The 22,514-nt window shown below is 45.3% G+C and overlaps 1 protein-coding gene across 1 annotated transcript; it reads right to left on the minus strand.

The window, feature by feature from the left end:
• Positions 1-1,776: 1,776 nt before the first annotated feature.
• On the minus strand, positions 1,777-21,580 carry LOC141178759 (uncharacterized). Its single transcript, XM_073660604.1, has 6 exons — positions 21,497-21,580; positions 7,961-8,110; positions 7,445-7,831; positions 7,265-7,362; positions 6,975-7,065; positions 1,777-4,564 (listed from the first exon to the last, which is right to left on the minus strand). The coding sequence occupies exons 3-6, from the start codon at positions 7,575-7,577 to the stop codon at positions 2,688-2,690; spliced, it is 2,199 nt and encodes a 732-aa protein (XP_073516705.1). The 5' UTR covers positions 7,578-7,831; positions 7,961-8,110; positions 21,497-21,580; the 3' UTR covers positions 1,777-2,687.
• Positions 21,581-22,514: the final 934 nt, after the last annotated feature.

The raw sequence follows: 22,514 nt of genomic DNA on the forward strand, positions 1-22,514 counted from the left end.
GCCTTGTTTCCTGGGAAGGGGGCAGACAAAAAGTCCCAGATGGAAAAAAAAACCTCCCTTCCCAGGAGCTCTCTCCAAACGCAGCCACACAGTCCAGACAGCACACGGCACACAGCTCACTGCAGGCTCCACCTCCACCACTTCCTGTAGGGAACTGCAACAGGCTGAACTGGAATGGATCCTCTTGCTATGTGCACTGCAGTCTGCTATATACCCTGCCTGCCTAGCATGGGGGCGCTAGGTCTGATATAGACCTGATGACCCTGTGTGGCCAGCCAATCACTGTAATGCCACAACCAACATGGCTGCGGCTTTACAGTGTGTGGCAGACAATCCCTGCATGTTGATTGGCACTCTAAAGAGCGCCAAACATGCAGGGAGGGGACCCGAGCTCCCACCGAGGAACCCTGGATATACTCGGCGAGCGCCGAGCAGTGAGATGCTCGGGCGAGCAGTTGCGAGCAGTGAGATGCTCGGGCGAGCAGTTGCGAGCAGTGAGATGCTCGGGCGAGCAGTTGCGAGCATGCTGGCTCATCACTTGTTACGGTTCATTACAACATTCAACTCTAAAGCTACAGAATTACATGACTGTCTTAACAAATCAAGGCCCATCTTAATGGCTGACCCCATAATGGCAAAATATCTACCAGAGAGACAGCAAATCACCTTCAGAAAGGCAAAACATCTCCGTGATCATCTTATGAGAAGCCACTATTATCCTACCACTCCCCCTAATTTTTTTTGAAAAGACCACCTCCAGTAAATGGATGTGTACCATGTGGTTGATCTGTGGCGTGTCCTAATGTCGAACATGCTAACTCTTTCAGAGATTCCTAGGGCTCTAGGACCTATTACATCACCAAACAGATAACTTGTACCTCTAAAGCGGTGGTCTATTATGCGACATGCCGCTGTCCTAAAATCTATGGAAGGCTCACAACTAGATAACTTAAGACAAGAATATGTGAACACGTCCTAGGTATTGAAGCGGCGGTAAATGAAACCGATATTTCCGGTGACTACCTCTTGAAGCTCATCAAGAGAATGCCAAGAGTGTGCAAAGCAGTCATCAAAGCAAAAGGTGGCTACTTTGAAGAACCTAGAATATAAGACATATTTTCAGTTGTTTCACACTTTTTTTGTTAAGTATATAATTCCACATGTGTTAATTTATAGTTTTGATGCCTTCAGTGTGAATGTACAATTTTCATAGTCATGAAAATACAGAAAATCTTTAAATGAGGTGTGTCCAAACTTTTGGTCTGCACTGTATTTACATCAGAAAAGAATCATGTTAATTTGTCTCATGCTCTTCATTAGTGCTCCTCCATTGTTTTACTATTAACTGTCTCTGTTTCTGCGATTCATATTTTTTTCCTGTATAAATTATAATTAATAACATTTTGTAATTTTTTCACTATTATATGGGACTCTGACTTGAAGTTTTTTCCTCTTGTTTCTTATGTATGGAGGAGCATGTGGGGCCCATTATACTGTATACTGGTTGGCCCACGACTTTGTCAAAGTTTTCATGTTGTGAGTTTTACATTCCTAATGTAGAATCAGTCTGGGTAAATGTACATGGACGTGGCAATAATGGAAAGCTGCTAACTGGAGTTTGCTACAAGCCTCCTAATATAGCTGAACACGTAGAGGATGAAATGCTGCAACAAGTTAAAAAGGCAACAAAAACAAGTCATGGTGAAAAGTGTTGGATCCCTTGAAATTGTTCCAGAAAATGAAGTAATTCTCCCAGAAAATTATTGCAATTACATGTTTTGTTCTACACGTTTATTTCCTTTGCGTGTATTGGAACAACACAAGAAAACAGAGAAAAAAAGGCAAATTAAACATAATCTTGCACAAAATAGGCTGGAAAAAATTGTTGGCACCTTGCCTAAATTGTGGGTAAACAACTTTGTTTCAAGTGAATGTGAAGCTTGTTCAAACGCAATTGTGGCAAGTAACAGGTGTGGGCAATATGAAAATCACAACTAAAACCAGATAAAAAAGGGAGAAGTTGATTCAATCTTTGCATTGTGTGCATATGTGTGCCACACTAAGCATGGAGAAAACAGAAAGAGGAGACGAGAACTGTCTGAGGATTTGAGAACCAAAATTGTTGAAAAATATCAACAATTTCAAGGTTATAAGTCCATCTTTAGGGATCCGCATGTTCCTTTGTCCAAGGTGCGCAGCATAATCAATAAATTTACAACCCATATAGTTAAATATGGTGGAGGTTCAAATGTGTTTTGGGGTGGTTTCGCTGCCTCTGGCACTAGGTGCCTTGACTGTGTGCAAGGCCTCATGAAATCTGAAGATTAGTAAAGGATTTTGGGTCACAATTTAGTGCCTAGTGTCAGAAAGCTGGGTTTGTGTCCTAGGTCATGGGTCTTCATACTTTACTTTCCCCTTGTTGATAGTGTGTTGCAGCCTCCCCTCTGGTTCCTCAGGAGGTATAAGAAACTCCTCAACGGCTTATTAGGGAGTTAGGTCTGTGGTGGTGTTTTTAGTTGTGCAGCTAGGGCCTTACTTGTCTGTACAGAGACTAGTTGGGTGTAGTTGTGGCATTCTCCCCTGTGTGGGTTCTCTGGTGGTTATTAAGATGCGCTTTCTGGTTAAAATATTTCCCACAATCTGAACATGAAAAAGGCTTCTCCCCTGTGTGAATTCTATGATGTTTATTAACATGTGATTTCTGTACAAAACATTTCCGGCTTCTCCCCTGTGTGGGTTCTCTGGAGCTTATCAAAATCAGATTTGTGGTTAAAACATTTTCCATATTCTGAACACAGAAAAGGCTTCACCCCTGTGTGAGTTCTCTGATGTTTGATAAGAGTTGATTTCGCAGTAAAACATTTCCCACATTCTGAACATGTAAAAGGCTTCTCCCCTGTGTGAGTTTTGTGATGTTTGATAAGAGTTGATTTCGCTGTAAAACGTTTCCCACATTCTGAACATGAAAATGGCTTCTCTCCTGTGTGAGTTCTCTGGTGTACAATAAGAGTTGATTTCTCTGTAAAACATTTTCCACATTCTGAACATGGAAAAGGCTTGTCTCCTGTGTGAGTTCTCTGATGTGTGATAAGCTTTGATTTCTTTGCAAAACATTTCCCACATTCTGAACAAGAAAATGGCTTCTCCCCTGTGTGAGTTCTCTGATGTGCAATAAGAGTTGATTTCTCTGTAAAACATTTCCCACATTCTGAACATGAAAAAGGCTTCTCACCTGTGTGAGTTTTGTGATGCTTGATAAGATTTGATTTCTCTGTAAAATATTTCCCACATTCTGAACATGAAAATGGCTTGTCCCCTGTGTGAGTTCTCTGATGTGCAATAAGAGTTGATTTCTCTGTAAAATATTTCACACATTCTGAACAAGAAACAGGCTTCTCACCTGTGTGAGTTCTCTGATGTTTGATAAGAGTTGATTTCTCTGTAAAACATTTCCCACATTCTGAACATGAAAAAGGCTTCTCCCCTGTGTGAGTTCTCTGATGTTTGATAAGAGTTGATTTCTCTGTAAAACATTTCCCACATTCTGAACATGTAAAAGGCTTCTCACCTGTGTGAGTTTTGTGATGCTTGATAAGATTTGATTTCTCTGTAAAATATTTCCCACATTCTGAACATGAAAATGGCTTCTCCCCTGTGTGAGTTCTCTGGTGTGCAATAAGAGTTGATTTCGCTGTAAAATATTTCACACATTCTGAACATGAAAATGGCTTCTCCCCTGTGTGAGTTTTGTGATGCTTGATAAGATTTGATTTCTTTGCAAAACACTTCCCACATTCTGAACAAGAAAATGGCTTCTCCCCAGTGTGAGTTTTCTGATGTGCAATAAGAGTTGATTTCGCTGTAAAATATTTCACACATTCTGAACATGAAAATGGCTTCTCCCCTGTGTGAGTTCTCTGGTGCTTAAGAAAACTAGATTTCTGGTTAAAACATTTTCCACATTCTGAACATGGAAAAGGCTTTTCCACTGTGTGAGTTCTCTGGTGCTTAAGAAAACTAGATTTCTGGTTAAAACATTTCCCACAATCTGAACATGAAAAAGGCTTTTCCACTGTGTGAGTTCTCTGGTGTTTGATAAGAGTGGATTTCTCTGTAAAACATTTCCCACATTCTGAACAGGAAAATGATTTCTCTCCTGTGTGAGTTACCTCATGCCTAAAAAGATCTGATTTCTGATTAAAACATTTCCCACACTTGGAGCAAGAAAATCTATTCTTCACTGTGTGAATTTTTTGATGTTTAAGAAAAGACTTTTTGAGAGGAAAACTATTTCCATATTCTGAATGTGAAAATGGCTTTTTTGCTTTAGTATCAGTTTGTTTTTTAATGCTTATTTTGTGACTATGATTTTCCTTAGTACTCGGTAATGAATCAGAAGACAGGACCTGTTTCAAAGGATCAGATGACAGATCTTTGCTGTGAAGGGATGATGGGATATCTGGGGAAATGTCATTCACTTCAATTGTATCCTGTGGGATCTGAAAACTGTCTGATTTGAAAATTGAAGATGTCAGCTGTCCCTCTGATCTCCGGGTACAGTCATCTGCCAAGAATAAAACCAATTATTATTTTTTAATAAAAAATCCTTGAATTTTATATTTTTGAACATTTCTACTTAAACTGTCAGTAAATAAAGGCAAGTTCTATAAAAAAAAAAATCACTTATTCACCAGGACCATCTAATAGAAAACCTCATAGGATGAACCAGTAGAGCGTCGTGTTCAGCTGTTTGTTCATTCTGCCTCCCAAATATGGAGTAAAAGGCGCAGGCTCTGTCCAGCCACTAAGATTAGGGTGAATGGGACCAGTAGTACCATCCAGTCTGGCAGTATGGGTGTGTGTGCTGTCCAGCTGGAGTAATCTGCTCCCTACTTCAGCCATTTGGAAAGCACCGCACCCTACTAAAGCTGGAAGCATATTGCCGGAAGCTGCCAGATCCAGCCTTGTTCTCCTCTGGTTCAGGCCTCTGTGCTCAGCTCCCGGCTTGTGTATTTGTTTCCTGGTGTGACCTCGGCCCGTTTACTGACTACTCGTGTCTTCTGATCTTGTATTTTCTCTGCCCTCCAGGTTCTGATCCGGCTACCTGACTATTCTTCTTCCCATCTCACTCCACAGAACAGCAGGTAACACCGTGGTCCAAACCTAGGGGTCTCTGTGTAAGTCCAGATCCATATAGAGGGGTTAAAGGGTGATGAGCAAAGTAATTTGTGAAATCTGTAAATGGAGTAGATAGTGACAAGTCAGTTTGTGGTGGCCATCTTTTGAGCTGCCAGGTGACCATGAACAGTGCCCCCAATACATTGCGTCTGCGAACTATTCCAGGAAAATCTGCATTCCTAATAGCTAAATGGCGCTCCTTCCCTTCTTACCCTGCCATGTGCCCAGACAGCAGTGTACAACCGTATATAGGGGATTGTCAGATTCAAGAGAAGTTGGAAAATAATTTGTAAGGTCCATTTGTTTCCTTTTATCCTTTGTGAAGAATTCCAAAATTATCACCACATAAAGTGACAAAACGTCAGATTTGAAAAATGGGGCCTGATTAGGAACAAAAAACTGTCTGCGGGAAGGGGTTAAATCAGAGGATTACTGAAGTCAAAAACTGTGAGTATAGACAATAAAACATCTACTGAAATGATCAAACTCAACAGTCTCCATCAAAGAAAAATGAGTAACTAGTGGAGAAACCTCTCTGGGGTAATTAGAGTCTGGGGCTCGGTGGCTCTTGGCAATCTAAACTATTGTAAGGGACAATATTTTCTATCACATGAGTGTCAAGAAGAAATATTAGACATTTAAAGTGAAGTTTTTTACAATACTGCAGAGCTGAGGGGTCTTAAATTTAGATCTCTGGCATTTGGAAGAGGCAATGGAGATCTTTTTGAAAGACTACCAGGGTGTTAAAGACTCACATAAGTGAGGCCAGCCGATCCCACCACAATCAGACTATCATACAGAATGAACTTGTAAAAAAAAGAATATATAAACATGTAACATCCCCAACAACAACGTATGTATGAAGGGAGAAATCCAACACTAAACCGGAGATGCACTCATTTATGGTGGACCATTGGAGGTATGATGAGTCCAGACCAGAAGAGTAGAGAAAGTATTAGTGCCCCCATTTCAGGAGAGATTGTGCAGGAATCTGAATTCTTTAGGATTGAAAACATAATGGAATTTATGATGTGGAGTGAATCCATGAAACCAGGGCTCGAGCCATGCCACCACATCTCCTGCCGGTGTGATTAGATGTATATTACAGCCATCAGCCACGCACAGCTTAGAGACATATCACCGCACAGGTGTAATGGTATTTATGTAGTTTATCAAGATCCTGTTTGAAGTTAGTTGGTTTAAAAAGAAATTGAAAAGTCAGGATAAAGGGAAACTCCGTTGTTATTGTACAGAAATTCACACTTGGCCCTCACTGCACATTTAATGTTGTCGATCATAAAAGAGAAGTTTGGCCAGAAAGACTGGACCTGGTCTTGTAGGCACCATACGAGCACATTCAGCAGCACAGAAGGGAGAGAAGGTAGATTCATCCAATAAGATATCAGGGATCTAGGAAGCCAACAGCATCATTACCCTCCGCTTTCTCTTACAGGTCCATCAGAATATTTTTCTTCAAGTGATTTTCTCACTTGTCAGCACTTTCTACGTACGCTGTCATTTGGCTTTGTAGTTTACAGATCTGGGCAGGTAACGGTCAGCATCTACTAATCCCAGGGGGTAGGTGGATCCTCCAGGTTGTAAGTTCTATAGAAAAGGTCTTTCACAATTACACAAAGTAAATTGAATATTTTCGGATGGAGAAAAATGTTGTGGTCTAGTGGGAAAATGGTGATCACACGATTGTGATACGGCCGGACTACACGACTGATAAAGCAGCCACAGCCGGTGAGTGAGAAGAATCTGTGACTTCTCAGAGTTTAGTGGTCACTACTCACCTGGGTAGTCATATGTAGGAATCTGCTCCTTACACCGCTCATCACCCCTCACATATGTCTCTGTAGTATTAATATGGATCAGATCTTCACCCTGAAACAAATATTATAAAAGTCACAGACAGATGGAGAAGTCCCATCTATGATCAGCTCTAATCCTGCCATCTCCACCGTTCTCATTACACAAGTATAAACCATAATAATACTGGTGGATAAAACAAGACTGAGCACAAGACCTTCACAGCCGTCTACACATCATAGGGGAGATCTCATGACACCATCTCTCCATCTACCTGATGATCCTGAGGAACATTGGGGTCTTCTTGTTTACGGTCCTGTGGAAGAAGAGGACGGGGACATCTCTCTGGTGTTGTCCTCTTACTGGATAGATCTGGAGGAAACACATACAGGACTGAATTCATTCTTTACATAGAGATAATTATAGGTCGTGTGTATTTAGTCCGGTCTATTACCTAGTGATGTGAGGGGCTGGGGAACCTCCATCATGACGTCCTTGTACAGATCTTTGTGTCCTTCTAAATACTCCCACTGCTCATTGGAGAAATAGACGGCGACATCCTGACACCTTATAGGAACCCGACACATACAATGATACCGTCATCCCCCCGATCCCTCCATAGCGTTACTGTATAATGTCCCAGCATTCCCAGCAGTGTCACCTCTCCAGTCAGCAGCTCAATCATCTTGTAGGTGAGTTCTAGGATCTTCTGGTCATTGATGTCCTCAAGCATCAGGGGGTGAGGTGGAAGCCCTGTGATTGGGCTCAGGGGTCTTCCCCATCCCTCAGACACAGGGTCCTGACGGCGTTCACTAGAGGTCTTCTTCACTACTGTGTAATCCTGGTTATGGAGAGACTCATTAATAAATCTCTCTACAGACATTTCCAGAGTCCTCACTTCTCCAGTTCTGTCCATCTGTTATTCCCATAGATAAGAATGATGTAATGTGACGTCATCAGAATCTCTCACCTCTCCAGTAAGCCGGAAGAGGATCTCTAGGGTGAGGTGTAATATCCTCTCCACCATCTTGTCTCTGTCCATATGCATCTTTGACGGGTAAATCAGGAAAATTCTCTTCTATGGAAGATCTTCACTGAGAGGATTCGGTATTGTAGAGACCTGAATGAGAAGAAGATGAGCCAATGTAACATCATAAAAATTCTGTGTAATAATACAATTACTTTAGATAATAAGGGAAACATATGAGGAGATTTATTATTTTACAGTATGTAGCTTTCTTCTTTATAACTACTAATAAAACCTATATATTTTATGCTATAGACAACAAGCAGTTTCTTCCTCGGAGTCGGCAGCTGAATACGTTTCACATAGACTCATCTTCCATAACGCTAATTCTCGTCTCATTTACCGACACTGGAATACTGCAGGAGATATTCATTACACGTGACATTAGAAATAACTACTTCATGATGAGGATGAAATCTTCATATTCTACCACAGCTCTTGAAACATATTTGGCCAGAGTCCGTCACTGACTACATCACCACTGGCCGTCTGTATGAATGTTTCCCATCTTCCCCGGACTGTAATCTTCTATCACGTTAGATCTCATGTCTGATTTACACACAGAAATTTGAGACTTTTATAAAAGCTTTTTTATTTGCACAAACATCGCAGACAGAAATTATTTGATGCCAAAGTCTCCATGTACAGTGTTTTATGGGGTTTATTTCTGCCCTTATATTACAAGAAAAAAACAGAAAAAAAAGATATTAACATGTTTCAAAAGAAAATTGGCACCAACAATTCCTGTAAAAAGAAAAAAACATGCAAAAAGCATAGGATACATTTTGTTATTTTTCAATATGTTAAACATTTGTTTTAACCCCTTTCCGACGACATCAGTAATAGTACGTAGCTGTGACCTGGGACTTATGGACCAGCTATGTACTTTTAAGCATAATGCGATCGCGCCCGCACACAAGCGGTGCAGGGCAATCGCTGCCGGGTGTCAGCTGATTGTCACAGCTGACACCCGGTGATATATGCAGGGAGCAGTCCCGCACCGCTCCCAGCACATTAACTCCCACACTGCTGCAATCGAAATTGATCGCAGCATTGCAGGGGCAAGGAGGGAGGTAAGTGCTGGTACTCACCTCCTCTGTGGCCCCCAGCGATGTCTGCGGTGGCTCCCGGATGTTGTCATGATGACCCGATGTCGCCATGACAGCATCCGGGTCACCAGGAAGTTACGTTGGTCATACGCAGTGCTGACAGGCTGCATGACATAGGGAGCTGCTGCTCTCTATGCTATACAGTCGATCAGGCTGCAAAAAGTGAAAGTCCCATAGTGGGACAATGTGTAAAAGTAAAAAAAAGGGTAGGAAAGTGAAAATATAAAAAAAAAATGAAAAAAATAATCCCCAAAAAATAAAAATATATTGTACCCATAATATTTATTTATTATGAAAAAAAAACAATAAAAGTACACATATTTGGTATCACCGCATCCGGAACGACCTGACCTATAAAACTGTCCCACTAGTTAACCCATTTAGTGAACACGGTAAAAAAAAATAAAAATGAAGCAACGTCATCTTGTCCCGCAAAAAACAAGCCCCATCATCCGAAAAAATAAAAAAGTTATAGCTCTCAGAATAAAGCGATACAAAAAAAATATTTTTTCTAGAAAATAGTTTTAATTGTGTAAAAGCGCCAAAACATAAAAAAAATAAAAATGTGATACCGCTGTAAACTTACTGACCCGTAGAATAAAGCTGCCTTATCAATTTTACCAAATGCGGCGCGGCATAAAAAAAAAACAATTCCGGAATTGCTGTTTTTTGTTTATTCTGCCTCCCAAGAATCGGAATAGAAAGCGATCAAAAAATTCCACATGCCCGAAAATGGTACCAATAAAAACGCCAACTTGTCCCACAAAAAACAAGCTGTCACATAACTCTGTCGGCCAAAATATCGAAAAATTACAGCTCTCAAAATATGGAGATGCAAACACTAGTCTTTGCAAAAAAAAGCGTCTTTTAGTGTGTGACAGCTGTCTATCATAAAAACCCGATATGAATCTGGTATCGCTGTAATCACACCAACCCAAAGAATAAAGTCATCTAATCAGTTATACCGCACGAGGAACGGCGTAAAAAAATAAACTCTAGAGTTAGGATTGTGCTAGGGTTAGGGCTGTATTAGGGTTGGGATTTTTTCAAAGGTAAAGAAAAAAAAATGATGATGATAGGGCGACCAATGTTGAGCGCAAGTGCTCGCTACTTGAGTTTGCATCAGGTGCTCGGGAATGCACTGAGTATCGCGGGTGCTCGAGTGACATGCTCGAGTCTCTGCTCCATATGTTTCGCAGCCCAAAAAAACGTTGCTGGGATCGCCTGCCATGCACGAGCGATCCCCGCATGTTTTTTTGGGTTTCTAACAACCGTGAAACATGCGGGGCAGGGACTTGAGCACCCGCGATACATGGTGCATACCCGAGTACCCGATGCAAACTTAAGTAGCGAGCACTTGCGCTCAAGACTAATGACAACTTATTCAATATGATGACCTAATGTTATCAAATTCTGTGTCGTACCTCTGGGTTCAAAATGTACACTATACCCCTTGATAAAATCTTTGAGGGGTCTAGTTTTCAACATGGAGTCAATTGTGGAGGGTTTCCACTATTTAGGCACATCAGGGGCTCCCGAAATACGACATGGCGTCCGCTGTAGATTCCAGACAATTTTGTGTTCAAAAAGTCACACAGTGCTCCTTCCCTTCTGAACCCCGACGTGCGCCCAAACACTGTATTCTCCCCACATATGGGGTATTGGCATACTCAGAAGAAATTGAAAACAGTTTTTAGGTTCCATTTTGTCCTCTTACCCTTTTGAAAATTAAAAATTTGGGGCTAAACGATCATTTTTGTGGAAAAAGTTACATTTTTTTATTTTCACGGCTCCATGTTATAAACTTCTGTGAAGCACCTGGGGGTTCAAGGTGCTCAGCACACATCTTGGTAAGTTCCCTGAGGAAACACAGTGGTGTAGATAGAAATCACAGGTCCCACAGCAATAGCTGTAATTGGCCCCCCCAACCTCAAAAGGAAAATATATACATGTACTGTATATTTGTATTTGGCAGTGTCATAGCTCCTGACTCTGCACATCTCATGCTGTCGTTGTACTTGGCAGGCCTGGGCCAGATGGTATGGAGATGAATAAGAGAAGCCAAAGTCCAAAAATAAACTTTTCTTTATTTAACAAGACGTTGATGAGAAGTATATACATCAGATAGCAGGCACAACACTTTATGAATGCGTCTTCTGCACTATGCAGAGTCAAGAATTTTCCGGTTACATGTAGTGGCACATAAGTTTTGTTACAAGCTAGAACAGTCCATAAAATCATTATTGAGCAAGATGTGCACACGATCAGGAGCCGCTGTGGGTTTGACGCTGCGTGCCGCTGTGGGTTTGACACAGTGGCCAGATGTTACAGCATAGTGGATGGGATTTGTAGAAATCCCATGTCCACTATGCGTCTCCGTGCACCTGCGGATCACCCGCGGACACTGACATGCGGCGCATCTTTCCAGACCACAGCATGTCAATTTCTCTTGCGGAGTCGCTAGTCTCTGCAAGAGAAATTAGATCACTACAATGGATTGAATGCGGCGAATCCGAATGGTTCATTGAACACATGCGGATTCACCTGCGTTCATATAATGCATGCGCAAATTCATGTGAGGCTATGTGCCCACGATGCAGAAAATTTCTGCATCTCCCTGGCAGAAAAAACGCATGCAGATTGTGCATGCGTTTTTCCTGCCAAATACATGCAGATGTGAACAGTTCTTCACTTGCATTTCCGCATGCGGGTTGACAAGCGCTTTCCAAGCGATTTTAGCATCACCTGGAAAGTGCTTGACAACATGGTCACACTATATAAATCCATGCAACCGACATGGATTTATATAGTGTGCCCGTAAAGAATGTTACCTTCTGATGACCCCCGGAGTCTTGCTTCGCTCCGTTCTGGCAGCCGGGAGATCGCTGTGCACTGCACTAGGACCTGCCGTCACATAACTATGACGTCAGCGCAGGTCCTACAGTCCTTCGCGATCTGCCGGCAAAGGAGGACGAGTGCAGCGCGGGCCGCCAGAAGGTGAATATAATCTTTATTTTTTATTTTATTCTTTTTTTTACCGGTTCTATGGTACCCGGGTCTGGAGGAGAGTCTCCTCTCCTCCAGACCTGGGTACCATCTGCTCATCGAACCGTGTGATATCCGCTTGTGTAGATGCAGTGGTGCGGATGTCACGCGGTCCAATGCAAGTCAATGGCGGCGATTACACTACGTGTCCGCAAAATTAATGGACATGCTGCTGATTTTTGAGCGCAGCATAAACGCTGCGGAAAAATCCGCAGCATGGGCATTGAAATTGCGGCTTGTCATTGGGGACCATGAGGGGCGGATTACCAAGCGTTTTTTAAGCGTTTACGCTGCGGAAATTCCACTGCACAAACGCTTGCAAAACGCATAGTGGGCACACAGCCTGAAAAACGCTTCAAATCCGCTTGTCCCTGGCAAGAAAAACGCATGTACAATCCGCATGTACAATCTGCATGAGTTTTTTCTGCCAGGGAGATGCAGAAACGCTCAGGAAAAAATCCGGAGCATTTCTGCATCGTGGGCACTTAGCCTAATACTATCAAAGTTCATGTGATGAGGGCCACACACTTCTTGCTGAGGCACTGCATCTTCAGCTCTCCATAGGAGAACTCGTGTCCTAGTTTGAAAACACTGTAGCCTCCTGTCTACTATAGACAATTGTTTCCTTAAATTCTATTTGTCTAAGATAAGGAATCCTTACTTAACTTAATCCCGTTTAATTAGGACTTCTGCTCCCCCTTGGCAAAGTTCCCAACCGTTTAAGTAGGCCTCCTGGCCTGAGCTAAATACCTCGCCCTGCTCTTTGTCTCCGCTATGCTCCCTGCCTGTAATCAGGATTCCCACTGCCATTATATCTTAGCTTTCCTTCAGAACATGCTATCTCATGTCTCCTTCCTGGCACACAACACCATATCAATTCAAGTCTGCAACCAGATAGACCAAAAGTCCGTATTTCTCACTTACTTATCTTTATGTGACTCATCACCAGGAAATTGTTCTCCTGTGTACCCATGTAGCTCAGTATGAGGGCTCCCACACAGTATGATGGCCTCCCCCACAGACCCTCACAATATGATGGCACCCACAGATCCCCCACAGCATGATGACCAACACTGTATGATGGCACCCACAGCCCCCCCAATATGATGCCCCCACAGCCCCTCACACAGTATTACGGCCACCACAGCCTGCTACACAAAATGAGGACCCCCACTCAGTATGGAAGCCCTTACAGTCCATCACAGCCCCCCCCCTGCTCCGGTCTGTGCAGTGTGAGTACTGAGGCTCCATACTACAGGTGGGATGTAGTGATGCCATAGAGCCTGTGTGCACAGAGTCTCAGAATCACAGACGAAGGCTGAAGGTTGGATCAAACAATTCACTTATTGAGAATCTCTATAAGCTAGAAGAAAAAATCCACTAAATAAATGATATTTACTGACCGAGGTGGACTAACTATGCTAAAAAGTAACTTTTATTAGAATGTATTAAAAATATACATATCTCCACCGTATTTAACATGCAGTCTATCCAATCTGAACCTTATAGATGGGTGAGATTTGGATACTGTAATGCACACGCCCGGGCTGAGCGGCGTGTGCGTGTGATAGTAGTGATTCCACTGGACCGTGCCGGAGAGTGAATGCCTGGAGGGGCGTAACTAGGTATTCACCCGATCCGACCAGGGTCACACGACGGCATACGACGCCAGTGCCCCAAGGAGGAACCGAGCAGAGGGACCAGGTGCTACTCCAGGACAGACCCCGGACACGGCTGTTGACCCACACAGGGGAATACAGGAACAGACTGGTTAGGCTGGCACACAGACTGGTGGGAATAGGCAGGCACGACTGGTATGCAGGCAGGCGGGTATGCAGGCAGGGGGGTACAGGCAAGCACGGCTAGAGTGTAGACAGGGAGGCACTAGCAGGTAGGAACACAGGCGGGACAGAACCCAGTACACACTGGGACTCAGGAACAGAACCACAGATGTGGCGGACAAACACAGCAGAGTGAGGCCGCCCAGAGAGGTGAGCGAGAGCAGGGCAGGACAAGACCGCCTGGAGCGGTGAGCAAGAGTAGAGCAGGACAAGGCCACCTGGAGCGGTGAGCAAAGGGTCAGAGCTGAGCGAGACTGCCGGAGCAGTGAGCAAGGAGTCAGAGCAGGACGAGACCGCCTGGAGCAGTGAGCAAAGGAGTCAGAGCGGAGCGAGACTGCCGGAGCAGTGAGCAAAGGAGTCAGAGCGGAGCGAGACTGCCGGAGCAGTGAGCAAAGGAAGAGAGCAGAACGAGACAGCCGGAGCAGTGAGAAAGAGGGAGCAGAGCGAGACTGCAGGAGCAGTGAGGTAAAGGAAGAGAGCAGAACGAGACTGCCGGAGCAGTGAGGAAGAGGGAGCAGAGCGAGACTGCAGGAGCAGTGAGGTAAAGGAAGAGAGCAGAACGAGACTGCCAGAGCAGTGAGAAAGAGGGAGCAGAGCGGGCTAGAACCGCCAGAGCGGTGAGCAAAGGAGTCAGAGCAGGCTAGAACCGCCGGAGCGGTGAGCAAAGGAGTCAGAGCAGGCTAGAACCGCCGGAGCGGTGAGCAAAGGAGTCAGAGCAGGCTAGAACCGCTGGAGCGGTGAGCAAGGGAGTCAGAGCAAGCTAGAACCGCCGGAGCGGTGAGCAAAGGAGTCAGAGCAGGCTAGAACCGCCGGAGCGGTGAGCAAGGGAGTCAGAGCAAGCTAGAACCGCCGGAGCGGTGAGCAAGGCAGAGCAGGGGGGACAGGGCTCTGTTCACACGGAACAGACAGGAAGGGAAAGGCAGAGCCAGATACCCACAGGGTACTTGCAGTGAAGTAGCGAGTGGACCACAAACTCACAAACGGGAGTACAGAGACAACAAGCAGGAGCTAGGTACGAGTTCAGACTCTGCAGAAAAAGGAAAGGAACGGACATAGAGGCAAAACAGGTAAAGGAAAGGAGAGAGTTCAGACTGGAACTGAGTGTACGGAAGAGACCGACACTGCAGCGGGATACAGGAGCGGGTCTGGGAATACGGCCCCCAGAGGGGCGGGACGAACAGGCAAGGAGCGTGTACAGACAGGACAGACAAGATACAGGAGCGGGTCTAGGTAATCGGCCCCTAGAAGGCAGGAGGAACAGGCTAGGAGCGTGTTCAGACAGGACAGACAAGATACAGGAGCGGGTCTAGGTAATCGGCCCCTAGAAGGCGGGAGGAACAGGCTAGGAGCGTGTTCAGACAGGCCTGGAAATACAGCCTCCAGGATAGGCAGACAAGAGAACACAGAACGGGACCTGGCACCTTCAGAGTGCAAGCACACACTGAATGAAACACAATGCTCAGGCAGGGATTGATTGGGGCAGCTGGGTTATATACCAGGTGACAGACAGCAATAGGCTGAGGACGCACAAGGGGTGTGGCCCACAGCAGGTACAAAAAGCAGGAAGTGATCGGGCGCCGCCCTTAAGCAGCAGAAACAGACACAAACAGACAGCATGGAGGAAAGCCAGAGAGACATTCTGGACTGGAGATCAAGTGCGCGCTCTTGCACAGTGGGAGATGGGCCACTATGCAAGGTCGCCGCCAGGTATGTTACAGATACTAATAATAAAAATAATAAATGGTATATTATTATTCTATAGGCGAGTATTGCCGTGCTTTATTAGCTCCATCCCAGAACATTGGTAATCAGAGATCGTTCAAACTTGTGCACATTAATCAATTAGAAACAATTCCAACGTGCATATTCATCTTCACGGCACATGGAAACATTCCCCATATACATACAGTACAGACCAAAAGTTTGGACACACCTTCTCATTTAAAGATTTTTCTGTATTTTCTTGACTATGAAAATTGTACATTCACACTGAAGGCATCAAAACTATGAATTAACACATGTGGAATTATATACTTAACAAAAAAGTGTGAAACAACTGAAAATATGTCTTATATTCTAGGTTCTTCAAAGTAGCCACCTTTTGCTTTGATGACTGCTTTGCACACTCTTGGCATTCTCTTGATGAGCTTCAAGAGGTAGTCACCGGAAATGGTTTTCCAACAATCTTGAAGGAGTACCCAGAGATGCTTAGCACTTGTTGGCCCTTTTGCCTTCACTCTGCAGTCCAGCTCACCCCAAACCATCACGATTGGGTTCAGGTCTGGTGACTGTGGAGGCCAGGTCATCTGGCGTAGCACCCCATCACTCACCTACTTGGTCAAATAGCCCTTACACAGTCTGGAGGTGTGTTTGGGGTCATTGTGCTGTTGAAAAATAAATGATGGTCCAACTAAACGCAAACCGGAGGGAATAGCATGCCGCTGCAAGATGCTGTGGTAGCCATGCTGGTTCAGTATGCCTTCAATTTTGAATAAATCCCCAACAGTGTCACCAGCAAAGCCCCCCCCACACCATCACACCTCTTCTCCATGCTTCACGGTCGGAACCAGGCATGTAGGGTCCATCCGTTCACCTTTTCTGCGTCGCACAAAGACTCGGTGGTAGGAACCAAAGTTCTCAAATTTGGGCTCATCAGACCAAAGCACAGATTTCCACTGATCTAATGTCCATTCCTTGTGTTATTTAGCCCAAACAAGTCTCTTCTGCTTGTTGCCTGTCCTAAGCAGTGGTTTCCTAGCAGCTATTTTACCATGAAGGCCTGCTGCACAAAGTCTCCTCTTAACAGTTGTTGTAGAGATGTGTCTGCTGCTAGAACGCTGTGTGGCATTGACCTGGTCTCTAATCTGAGCTGCTGTTAACCTGTGATTTCTGAGGCTGGTGACTCGGATAAACTTATCGTCAGAAGCAGAGGTGACTCTTGGTCTTCCTTTCCTGGGGCGGTCCTCATGTGAGCCAGTTTCTTTGTAGCGCTTGATGGTTTTTGCAACTGCACTTGGGGACACTTTCAAAGTTTTCCCAATTTTTCGGACTGACTGATCTTCACTTCTTACAGTAATGATGGCCACTCGTTTTTCTTTACTTAGCTGCTTTTTTCTTGCCATAATACAAATTCTAACAGTCTATTCAGTAGGACTATCAGCTGTGTATCCACCAGACTTCTGCACAACACAACTGATGGTCCCAACCCCATTTATAAGGCAAGAAATCCCACTTATTAAACCTGACAGGGCACATCTGTGAAGTGAAAACCATTTCCGTTGACTACCTCTTGAAGCTCATCAAGAGAATGCCAAGAGTGTGCAAAGCAGTCATCAAAGCAAAAGGTGGCTACTTTGAAGAACCTAGAATATAAGACATATTTTCAGTTGTTTCACACTTTTTTGTTAAGTATATAATTCCACATGTGTTAATTCATAGTTTTGATGCCTTCAGTGTGAAAGTACAATTTTCATAGTCAAGAAAATACAGAAAAATCTTTAAATGAGGTGTGTCCAAACTTTTGGTCTGTACTGTATATCCCACAATCATCCCTTATTATTGCACTTTGCTCTCAATTCCAGCCCTGAACACTCAGCGAGCGCCAGTCACTATTCATGTGGATGACGAGTTCTTGTTGATCTATTGCTACTTGTCCCTTCAATAGATTTCATTATAAATGTTTATTACCTACAGAGGCTCAATAATCCCCACAGAAGGGTTAACCCCTAATACAGAAATTCCTCACACGGCTGATACCTTGTGCTGCTCTCCTTGTAGCTCCCGGTATATTCAGTCGTTTTGTTACTCAGCTGCATCCGCCAATCACAGTTACTGAGATGCAGATATCTCCTGCTGAGATCCAGGCGATCACTGTGTCCCCCCATATTGTACTACAGTATTCACATTGAGGTATTCGGGGGTCTTTATTACTGAGATGCAGATATCTCCTGCTGAGCTGCAGGTGATCACTGTGTCCCCCCATATTGTACTACAGTATTCACATTGAGGTATTCGGAGGTCTTTATTACTGAGATGCAGATATCTCCTGCTGAGCTCCAGGCGATCACTGTGTCCCCCCATATTGTACTATAGTATTCACATTGAGGTATCCGGGGGTCTATGTTACTGAGATGCAGATATCCCCTGCTGAGCTCCAGGCGATCACTGTGTCCCCCCATATTGTACTACAGTATTCACATTGAGGTATTCGGGGGTCTTTATTACTGAGATGCAGATATCTCCTGCTGATCTCCAGGCGATCACTGTGTCCCCCCATATTGTACTACAGTATTCACATTGAGGTATCCGGGGGTCTATGTTACTGAGATGCAGATATCTCCTGCTGAGATCCAGGCGATCACTGTGTCCCCCCATATTGTACTACAGTATTCACATTGAGGTATTCGGGGGTCTTTATTACTGAGATGCAGATATCTCCTGCTGAGCTGCAGGTGATCACTGTGTCCCCCCATATTGTACTACAGTATTCACATTGAGGTATTCGGGGGTCTTTATTACTGAGATGCAGATATCTCCTGCTGAGCTCCAGGCGATCACTGTGTCCCCCCATATTGTACTACAGTATTCACATTGAGGTATCCGGGAGTCTATGTTACTGAGATGCAGATATCCCCTGCTGAGCTCCAGGCGATCACTGTGTCCCCCCATATTGTACTACAGTATTCACATTGAGGTATTCGGTGGTCTTTATTACTGAGATGCAGATATCTCCTGCTGAGCTCCAGGCGATCACTGTGTCCCCCCATATTGTACTACAGTATTCACATTGAGGTATCCGGCGGTCTATGTTACTGAGATGCAGATATCCCCTGCTGAGCTCCAGGCGATCTCTGTGTCCCCCCATATTGTACTACAGTATTCACATTGAGGTATTCAGGGGTCTTTATTACTGAGATGCAGATATCTCCTGCTGAGCTCCAGGCGATCACTGTGTCCCCCCATATTGTACTACAGTATTCACATTGAGGTATCCGGGGGTCTATGTTACTGAGATGCAGATATGCCCTGCTGAGCTCCAGGCGATCACTGTGTCCCCCCATATTGTACTACAGTATTCACATTGAGGTATCCGGGGGTCTATGCTACTGAGATGCAGATACAGTGGTGGCCAAAAGTATTGGCACCCCTGCAATTCTGTCAGATAATACTCAGTTTCTTCCTGAAAATGATTGCAATCACAAATTCTTTGGTTTTATTATCTTCATTTAATTTGCTTGCAAGGAAAAAACACAAAAGAGAATGAAGCAAAAATCAAATCATTGATCATTTCACACAAAACTCCAAAAATGGGCCAGACAAAAGTATTGGCACCCTCAGCCTAATACTTGGCTGCACAACCTTTAGCCAAAATAACTGCGAACAACTGCTTCCGGTAACCATCAATGAGTTTCTTACAATGCTCTGCTGGAATTGTAGACCATTCTTCTTTGGCAAACTGCTACAGGTCCCTGATATTTGAAGGGTGCCTTCTCCAAACTGCCATTTTGAGATCTCTCCACAGGTGTTCTATGGGATTCAGGTCTGGACTCATTGCTGGCCACCTTAGAAGTCTCCAGTGCTTTCTCTAAAACCATTTTATTGTGCTTTTGGAAGTGTGTTTTGGGTCATTGTCCTGCTGGAAGACCCATGACCTCTGAGGGAGACCCAGCTTTCTCACACTGGTCCCTACATTATGCTGCAAAATTTGTTGGTAGTCTTCAGACTTCATAATGCCGTGCACACGGTCAAGCAGTCCAGTGCCAGAGGCAGCAAAGCAACCCCAAAACATCAGGGAACCTCCGCCATGTTTGACTGTAGGGACCGTGTTCTTTTCTTTGAATGCCTCTTTTTTTTTCCTGTACACTCTATGTTGATGCTTTTTCCCAAAAAGCTCTACTTTTGTCTCATCTGACCAGAGAACATTCTTCCAAAACGTTTTAGGCTTTCTCAGGTAAGTTTTGGCAAACTCCAGCCTGGCTTTTTTATGTCTCGGGGTAAGAAGTGGGGTCTTCCTGGGTATCCTACCATACAGTCCCTTTTCATTCAGATGCCGACGGATAGTACGGGTTGACAATGTTGTACCCTCGGACTGCAGGGCAGCTTGAACTTGTTTGGATGTTAGTCGAGGTTCTTTATCCACCATCCGCACAATCTTGCGTTGAAATCTCTCGTCAATTTTTCTTTTCCGTCCACATCTAGGGTGGTTAGCCACAGTGCCATGGGCTTTAAACTTCTTGATGACACTGCGGACAGAAGACACAGGAAGATTCAGGTCTTTGGAGATGGACTTGTAGCCTTGAGATTGCTCATGCTTCCTCACAATTTGGTTTCTCAAGTCCTCAGACAGTTTTTGGTCTTCTTTCTTTTCTCCATGCTCAATGTGGTACACACAAGGACACAGGACAGAGGTTGAGGCAACTTTAATCCATGTTAACTGGCTGCAAGTGTGATTTAGTTATTGCCAACACCTGTTAGGTGCCACAGGTAAGTTACAGGTGCTGTTAATTACACGAATTAGAGAAGCATCACATGATTTTTCAAACAGTGCCAATACTTTTGTCCACCCCCTTTTTTAGGTTTGGTGTGGAATTATATCCAATTTGGCTTTAGGACAATTCTTTTTGTGTTTTTTCATTGAAGACAAATTAAATGAAGAGAATAATACCAAAGAATTTGTGACTGCAATCATTTTCAGGAAGAAACTGAGTATTATCTGACAGAATTACAGGGGTGCCAATACTTTTGGCCACCACTGTATCTCCTGCTGAGCTCCAGGCGATCACTGTGTCCCCCCATATTGTACTACAGTATTCACATTGAGGTATCCGGGGGTCTATGTTACCGAGATGCAGATATCCCCTGCTGAGCTCCAGGCGATCACTGTGTCCCCCCATATTGTACTACAGTATTCACATTGAGGTATCCGAGGGTCTATGTTACTGAGATGCAGATATCCCCTGCTGAGCTCCAGGCGATCACTGTGTCCCCCCATATTGTACTACAGTAATCACATTGAGGTATCCGGGGGTCTATGTTACTGAGCTCGCTGACCTGTGCTCAGTCACCTCAGCGTGTTTCACCCACGGGCACATCATGAGGTTTATGTTATTACTCATATGTCAATTAGCTGCTATAACATTATTCATTCAGTACCGAGCTCTGACTCCCTACGATGTGAGGGGCGCAGGGCGGCTCTGAGGCCGGGCATTTATAGAGAAACCCCCCACCTCCTCTCTGTGAGGGGCATTCACTCCGGCCTCAGGTACTGCCCTACGTGTCTACGGTTTATAGGCTGCAGATGACGGATTCACCCCTGTCCTTCATCCTGCAGTCGTCAGAAGGGACCTAATGTGGACAGGAACCAGTGAAGCCACATTCTGTCCACAGCTGTTACCTCACTGTTCACACCACACAGAGACCCCCAAAGAGCCTCCTTGCTGAAGGGGTTAATGCCCCCTGCGCCCAGTAATGGGGTCTCCACATACCTCCACCTGCAGAGCCGCCACCACATATATGGCTGTTGTGTGCGCACAGGACCTGTGATGAGGTCACAGGAGGGGAGGAGTCAGGGGTCACATGATCAGGGGCCTCGGTGGATGCAGGACTCTGCTGTGCTGGTTGTCATGGTGCTGGATGAGCTGAAGTTTATGTGTGGGGTCAGGAGAGGTTTATAGTGTGGATGTAGCAGAGCCGCGTGTGTACGAGGTGTACGGAGCAGAGCCGCGCGTGTACGAGGTGTACGGAGCGGACCCGTGTGTGTACGAGGTGTACGGAGCGGAGCCGTGTGTGTACGAGGTGTACGGAGCGGAGCCGTGCGTGTACGAGGTGTACGGAGCAGAGCCGTGTGTGTACGAGGTGTACGGAGCAGAGCCGTGTGTGTACGAGGTGTACGGAGCGGAGCCGTGTGTGTACGAGGTGTACGGAGCAGAGCCGCGCGTGTACGAGGTGTACGGAGCAGAGCCGTGTGTGTACGAGGTGTACGGAGCAGAGCCGTGTGTGTACGAGGTGTACGGAGCAGAGCCGTGTGTGTACGAGGTGTACGGAGCAGAGCCGCGTGTGTATGAGGCGTACGGAGCAGAGCCGCGCGTGTACGAGATGTACGGAGCGGAGCCGCGCGTGTACGAGGTGTACGGAGCGGAGCCGTGCGTGTACGAGGTGTACGGAGCGGAGCCGCGCGTGTACGAGGTGTACGGAGCGGAGCCGCGCGTGTACGAGGTGTACGGAGCGGAGCCGCGCGTGTACGAGGTGTACGGAGCGGAGCCGCGCGTGTACGAGGTGTACGGAGCGGAGCCGCGCGTGTACGAGGTGTACGGAGCGGAGCCGCGCGTGTACGAGGTGTACGGAGCGGAGCCGCGCGTGTACGAGGTGAACGGAGCGGAGCCGCGCGTGTACGAGGTTTACGGAGCAGAGCCGCGTGTGTACGAGGTGTACGGAGCAGAGCCGCGTGTGTACGAGGTGTACGGAGCAGAGCCGCGCGTGTACGAGGTGTACGGAGCGGACCCG

This window comes from Phyllobates terribilis, unplaced genomic scaffold (genome assembly GCF_046119375.1).
Source record: "Phyllobates terribilis strain yellow unplaced genomic scaffold, ASM4611937v1 Scaffold_30__1_contigs__length_15301838, whole genome shotgun sequence".
In the NCBI taxonomy this organism is placed as follows: domain Eukaryota; kingdom Metazoa; phylum Chordata; class Amphibia; order Anura; family Dendrobatidae; genus Phyllobates; species Phyllobates terribilis.

Excerpts from the sequence above, each read along its gene's own strand:
- LOC141178759 (XM_073660604.1), bottom strand. The coding sequence starts at position 7,577 with ATGTGTCGGGTTCCTATAAGGTGTCAGGATGTCGCCGTCTATTTCTCC. Across the intron at positions 7,066-7,264 it reads ATGTTCCTCAGGATCATCAG|GGTGAAGATCTGATCCATAT; the intron begins GTAGATGGAGAG and ends TATTTGTTTCAG. Across the intron at positions 4,565-6,974 it reads TCCTACATATGACTACCCAG|ATGACTGTACCCGGAGATCA; the intron begins GTGAGTAGTGAC and ends TATTCTTGGCAG.